Genomic DNA, 7767 nt, shown 5'->3' with positions numbered 1-7767 from the left:
TACATCTCAATATTTCCATCAACAAAAAATCTGTTAAAAATATGTTAGAGATCGGTCCATTTATTTTGCTACCTGCACCACATAGGGTTCAAAATTTTGAAAAACAAAACGCTCAACGAAAGCGAAATAAGCTCCCCACTCTCTTCAAATTCCATACAAACAAACATTTTTGCTAACACAAGATCTGTTGTGAAGATGCTATATATCTGCGAACCCCTTCTGGTATCTCACCCACAAAGGGGACAAAATGTTCAATACTTTTATCTGTCATAACTTGCGAAACAAATCGGCGATTACTTAAAACTTGCTACATTTAAATATTTCCCTCAACTAGAAACCTGAGATGATTTATCATATAATTGATTTTCTTGTAATTTTGCCTATACTAATATCTACATAAGATGCAGTGTGAAAATGGAATACTTCGGTCGACCACATGTGACCCTCAAACACACTTTTAACATTTTCTAAAATGATCACATATCTCATATAAAGTGAAGGAAGCAGTCGATATAGTCCACACCTGACACGTCAAAATATTTATATCATATTTATTTAGATTCGATAATATTGCCCAATGGATAATATTGGCCCATTCCTTCAAAACCTACTCCATAGAGGGTCAACAATTTGAATAATCATAACAGAAATAAAAATATAATTAAATAATCGAATATTGGCTGAGGGTATAAATCAACCGGCTGATACTTTTTAACTTCTATTTTTTAAATTACGACCTTTTGTGGAGGAGGAACCAGAAAGAGTGGGCCGATATTGTTTATCTCCGAACTAGATCTAAGTTTGAAAATAATATTACGATGTACCAAGTTTGGACCAAATTGGATACTCCCTTCGAGAGTTATACTGCGCACCAACCAGCAAGCAGACGGACGAACGGACATTACTAAATCGACTCTAAATATCCCGAAATGAATTTGGTCCAAAGAAACCTAGGGTTTAAAACCGTTATTTCCCTGAACCACGTTTTGGGCGCATCAAATGACATATAACTTTAGTAGCCATATGGCTGAGGGTAGAATAATTGTTTTTCAAATTGAACTCCTGGAGAGGTTGGAAAGACCCCAACGAATCATTGAGTAAATCTTAAAATAATTTAAGATTTAAAATTAAATTAAATAAGCCCAGTAAAAACTAATTTTCAAGTAATAAAAAATGCTGTTAGAATATTAATAAGAAGATTTGTTTTGCACCAATATTTCCTCGTGTTTTTTTTTTAAGAATATTCACTTTGTGAAAAACTATCCAATTTGGTCGTATGTGGTTAGTTATCTGATACTTTCGCAGCAATTTATTTGTTTCAATTTAAAAACATAATTCAGTCTCTTAACAATTGTATGAACAATTTTCTTCGAGTTTATAGCAAAAACAAAAAAAATCATACTTGGGAAACTAGTTTCAATAGCAGCCCACACAATGCCGGCAATTGTTTCCATTCACTTAAATCTGGACACATTTTCACTTCCACATGCAGTTTTAAGTGGTTCACCCTCCATTGCCGATTTAAAGGTGAAGATAAAAACCAAAAATATGTTGGAATGCTAAAAGCACACACAGAAATAAAAGGAATTTGGGGCAGTAGAGAAAATAATTCCTTGCATATCTATTTTAAGGAGCCTATTTGAACTACAAAAAAAAAAAAAAATGATGGAATTCAAAGTTGTAATTTACTCGAAATTGTAATTTACCTCATAGAAAGAGAAATAAACTTTCGATTGTGTTAAAATTTAGCAAAAATAGACAATATCAGCTTACTCCCTCTAGTAGCTCTCCAACAAAGGGTTAACATTTTGAATAATCATATGTTCTAATGAATATGAAGAAAGAGTCCCATTGTCTTTAAATTTCACACATTCCAATAATTCCAACAAAACAAGATCTGGTAAGAAGAACGCTTAGAATGGACTCATCCTTCTCTCACACTCTCTACACAAAGGAAGAACATTTTCATAAAACCGATATGAGCAACCGATTTTTAATATTTCTAACATCTAGTGTGAGGAAATATAGGTCCACTCCTTCGAGTACATCCCCGCAACGGATAAATATTTTGAATTAACATAGCTCTCTTAACACGAGAAAAAAAGTCATCGATTTTTTTTTCAAACAATCTGTATTTCAATATTTCTATCAACAATAGATCTAACGTAAATATGGATTAGGTCGAGCTACACTTCACAACTTTACACATTCCAATATTTCTATCAGTATTAGATAAAATGTTAATAAGGAATAAATCGAGCCCTATATATCCATTGATAGATTACCGATACAATATCCGAATTAGGAAGGCATAACGAAAATCGCTACAAAAATAAATTTGCCAAATTATATGGAAATCAGTTGAGGTTCGGAAATATCTCCCATATATGTCTTCGGCCGATTTCATATATCAAATGCACTAAACACATGTATTTCTGATTCCAATAAAATTCGGACAGAGAGACGAAATTTTGTACCAAAAAATTTGCAATATTATATTGAAATCGGCAGAGGTTTGGTGGGTATAGTTCCTATACATATTTTCTGCCGATTTCATGTACAGGGTGAGATAAAAAACCTGCAACAAAGTCAAAGACCATAATTTTTACATTTTTTTTTTTTTAATTTTATTGCATGAAAGCTAAAAATGTCGGAAATAGCATCAAATTTTAGAACAAGTTTAGATTTGTTCGAATTGGTCACCTTTGGCACGAATTTTGGCCTTCAAACGGCCAAGGAAACCGCCACAAGCTGCCCGAATGTTGCTATTGCTTTTCAAAATACTCCAGACACAATAGGCCAACGGATTGGTATCCGAAGATTTTGGTGACCATTATGCGCTGAACATGAAGCGAGGAACCTCATTTTGTAACCATTCTTGGGTGGCGCGTGCTGAGTGCAATGCTGCAGAGTCCTGTTGGAATGTCCAAGGTCTGCGGCCGATAATATTCGGCATTTATTCTGATGCTACGGTCGATTAATACGAGCGGAGAGCGACCGTCGGCTGTTATGGCGGCCCACACCATCACCATGGCCGACGCTTGAGTTCTGGAGGCCAACCGAAGGCAAGTAAACGCGATAATTTTGTTTGTTTACAAACTGCTGGACAACGAATGTTTTCTCATCGGAGAAAATCAAATTCGGCAGTTCACAACCACCTTTCGACCAAGCGAATCAACTCCTTGGGTCTATTTTCTTTATGCTATGGTGCAAGTTCTGGCACTTTTTGGAATTGCAATGGCTTTACCCCGAGCTCATTTTATAATATTTGCCGAATGGCATATTGGCACTACGACGCGGGTCTCGATCAAGTCGCTTCTTTACTTTTCGAACCATTTCTGTTGATGTTGTAGTTTTCTTCCGTCCACTTACTTGACATCGGGCTACGCTACCAGTATCACGGTAACGAGCGATGGTACGAGACACAAACGATTCATTCACATTTAAATGCTGGAGTGCTCTAACGATAGCCACTTGTGGTTTTCTAGCCAAATATAAAGAAATCACATTATCACGCTTGAATTCCATTACGAATAACTTTTTTTCTAGAAAATTCTCACCAAAATGCTTTGCTACGCTTGTAAACAATATAATGAGCTGTCACTGGAACAATTTTAACAGCTGTCGGACAAGTGGTTTAGAAATGACAGCAGTCTGAAGCTAATTGCAATTTTTTCATCTCACCTTATTTTCATATCTCTTATCCAAAAATCTCGGAATTTATGTTTTCCTATAAACATTACATATTTGAAGTGGAATATTTCGGCCCGCCAAATTTGGAATTTTCGCTTATTTCCACATTTACCAAAAATTATAACATATCTCATATAAACTATAGGAAGTAGACGATATAGTCCAAATCTGGCACATTGTAATATTTATATCGGACTTGTGTCAGATACGAATCGAACAATATTGGCCAACTGCTTCAGAACCTCTCCTCTCAAGGGTCAATATTTTGAATACCCATAACTCCAAGCGGGTGGTATACATCTATCGGCAAAACCGACTGATACTTTAGGTTAGATGCGAAATAGCTCACTCCTTTGATACCTCCCAAAAAAAAAAAAAACACAATATTTTGAATCGTAATGCTGGTAAAAATATATAGTAAAATAAAGAAGGGTTAACCTTTGTCACTGAAATCGAATGACTCCTTTTAACATTTTTTGTCTTTTAATAGTTTAAAAGGCGTAGTTCTACAGCTAATTTCCAAAAATTCCTCAACTTTGCGCACTCTGTCTTTGGAAATTTTCCATGAATCACGCATAATTTAGTATTTATAGCAATATCGAAACTTGCGTGAAGATAGGTTCCACAAACGGTAAACATTTTTAAAAATCATACGTAAGGTAAAAAAGAGAAAGAGGTTTACCGTTTCATCCACACTTCGCACATATATCAGGTTCATACATCTAACTTGTTACCTTGTTGTTTTGTTTCAGTTTATGAGTTCTGGTCAATTTTATTGCAAAACAAACAAACACGTTTGGAAAGAGTTCGTTTCTCTTCCTGATTATTACACAATAATCTGCTCTGGGTGGCTCTCCAGCAGATATCTAACATTAACTCAAATATTTTGTTATCAGAAACGTGTCAACATTCAATTTAAAAAAACAATTCTAGTCAGTTGTGCATCGAACATCTTCCAGAACGGACAACAAGTAGCTCCCAACAAATATAAACAACAAGTAAGTGGTTTATTCGATACAAAATAATAATTATTTATTTTTGCATACATTGCTATCTGTATTGTATCCTCAATAATTAAATGATTTTGAGTCATAACTAGATAATGACAAAAAAATTAAAAAAAATCCTAATTTCTTAAACAGTTTTTTTACAAATTTGGAGAAAGTCTCGATTTTTTTAAATTAAAAAATTTCTAAAAAATGTTTTTCTTTAAATTTTGAAAAAATCGTTTTTTTTAAATTTTTAAAAATTTTATAAAAAAAATAAATTTTAATTATTATTTAAAAAATTATATAATTAATACAGACTAGTAAATAAAATAGTTAATAAAATTTCAATATTTTTTGAAAAAAAAAAAATAGAAACAAAATCCTAATTTCTTGAACAGTTTTTTTTTAAGTTTTGGAAAAAATCTCGTTTTTTAATTTATAAAAATTTCAAAAAATATATAACTATTTTTTTAAATTTTGGAAAAAATTAGAATTTTTTAAATTTCTAAAAATTTCAAAAAATTTATAACTATTCTTTCATGTTAATTTATTATATTATACATTTTTGAAAAAGTCGTAAATTTTTTTTTGTTTTATTGTGTTGTAAAATAGTTAGGTTTCATCCCTGTTTTTTGTTAATTTAAAAAACAAGGTTTATTAGTTGGTGGAGAAAAATAGAAAATTTTAATTTTTTCTTTCATAAAATGCTAAGTCTTGAAACCGATAGGGCCAAGATCTGTTCTGCAACCAAAAACATATTTCCCCTCCAATTAATCAATTAAAAATTCCTTTCTTTTCAGCCATGGATTTCTATTATCTACCCCTTTCGGCTCCCTGTCGTTCAGTGATAATGACAGCCAAGGCTCTTGGCATTGAGTTGAACAAAAAATTACTTAATCTCTTCGAGGGTGAGCACATGAAACCAGAATTCCTAAAAATCAATCCTCAACACACCATTCCTACTCTGGTGGACAATGGCTTCGCCATGTGGGAATCTCGTGCCATTATGGTGTACTTGGTAGAGAAATACGGCAAACAGAATGACCCTCTGTATCCCAGTTGCCCCAAGAAGCGTGCTCTCATCAATCAACGTCTCTATTTCGATATGGGAACGTTGTGGAAAAGTTATGCCGATTATACTTATCCCCAGTTCAGAGAGAACAAACCAGCCGATCCAGAATTATTTAAGAAATTCGAGTCAGCTTTGGAGTTCTTGAACATATTCCTGTCACAATCGAAATATGCTGCTGGTGAAACCATGACCTTGGCCGATTTGGCCATCTTGGCTTCGGTTAGTACCTTTGATGTTGTCCAAATGGATCTCAGCAAATATGAACACATTTTACGGTGGTACAATATGCTCAAGGATACGGCACCGGGTGCTGCTGAAAACTGGGCCGGTTGTTTGGAAATGAAGAAATATTTTAAGAAGTGAATAATTTGAATGAATAGATGGAACATACGAGTGTATATAAATATTAATAAATAGAAAACGAATAAAACTTTTTCTGAGTTGAAGTTTGTCATTTTATTTAATGGTGAGTATTCAAGATATCACGGTGCCGTGAGGTAGTCTACAATATGTGATAGGTTTTGGGCTTTAAAAGACCCCATCGGCTAAGTGAGTGCAAAAAAAAAATATTCGTCGAAGATCAGCCTTTTTCGATTTTCTTAGATGATTTTGTTTTAAAATTGGTAAACTCATAAAAGTGGACAGACATATCTTGTATTTTTTAAATGAATGGTGTAATTCAAAGCTCTATAACAATTTTTCAAAGCTCTATATTAAATTTTGCGAAATATAACTTAAATTATTGTGGCTCTTTTATGTGGTTAATTTTATATGAAATTCCCAGAAATTTGTCCTGAAAACCGGGTTTTGAACACCAATAAATCCACTGGAAATCTCCCACATAACAGATTTACTGTTTATGGTGAAATGTTAAGAAAGTTTGCTGCCAATTCGCAAAAAAAGATCAACAATTTTCGCAATATATTCACGCCAATCCTTGTGTTAATAGAAATATAATATTGTGCGAAGTTAAGAAAGAATCAGCTGCGTATTTCAATTTTTATGAGATATATAACACTATTGAAAATGTTGACCTGTGTTGAGCCAATATATACCATCCACATCGTACATTTTCTGTTGATAAAAATATTGAGACGTGCGAAATTTGAAGACAATTTGACTATTATTTCACACTTTATAAGAGTTATAATTATTCAAAATGTTGACCCTTTTGTGGGGGAGCTACTTGCTGGAATAGACCGATATATTCCATTTTCGTACATGACCTGCACATTAGATATGCAAGGTTTGCTTAGAACTGGGCGATCCTTTCCCATAATATATTATAGAGGATGAGATAAAAAAATGCAACAAAGTCAAACGCCATAATTTGTACATTTTTTTTTTTAAATTTTATTGAATGAAAGCAAAAAATGTCGGAAATAGCATCAAATTTAAAAAATAAGTATAGATTTGTCGAATTGCTCACCTTCGGCACGAATTATGGCCTTCAAACTGTCAATGAAACCGTCGCACGCAGCCCGACTGTTTCTCTGCATTATTTTGGCCTATTCCCGACAAAGCGTTTGCATGAGGTGATCGACACTTGTATTTTTTAGTGCCAACCTTGCTTTCCAAAATACTCCAGACACAATAGTCCAACGGATTGGTATCCGGAGATTTTGGTGGCCATTGTGCTCTGAAATGTAACGATTCTTGGGTGGCGCGTGCTGAGTGCGATGGTGCTGAGTCCTCTTGGAATGTCCAAGGTCTGCGGCCAAAATGTTTGCGTGCCCAAGGCTTGTATTAAGCCCCTCCAGAACATTTCTGTCGACGCCGACGCTTGAGTTCCGGTGACCAACCGAAGGTGCACATTTTGAGCTCACTTCTTTGCCAAGTAAACACGATCATTTTGTTTGTTTTTAAACTGCTGGACAACATTTATTTTCTCCTCTGAGAAAACCAAATTCGGCAGTTCACCACTTTCGGCCATGCGAAGCTTTACCTCGAGCTCGTTTTTCAATATTTGCCGAATGGAATATTGCGACATGTTCAGCTCACGAGCCATTTTTC

General features: G+C 34.2%; 1 protein-coding gene across 1 annotated transcript; it reads left to right on the top strand.

Moving 5' to 3' along the window:
* Nucleotides 1–4648: 4648 nt before the first annotated feature.
* Nucleotides 4649–6200, top strand: LOC101897277 (glutathione S-transferase 2). Its single transcript, NM_001308997.1, is given in 2 exon segments — nucleotides 4649–4691; nucleotides 5483–6200. A coding segment is annotated over 1 exon segment (633 nt). The 5' UTR covers nucleotides 4649–4691; nucleotides 5483–5484; the 3' UTR covers nucleotides 6118–6200.
* Nucleotides 6201–7767: the final 1567 nt, after the last annotated feature.

Source organism: Musca domestica, unplaced genomic scaffold (genome assembly GCF_030504385.1).
Source record: "Musca domestica strain aabys unplaced genomic scaffold, Musca_domestica.polishedcontigs.V.1.1 1, whole genome shotgun sequence".
Taxonomy (NCBI): Eukaryota; Metazoa; Arthropoda; class Insecta; order Diptera; family Muscidae; genus Musca; species Musca domestica.
This window is presented reverse-complemented; position numbering and strand designations above follow the sequence as displayed.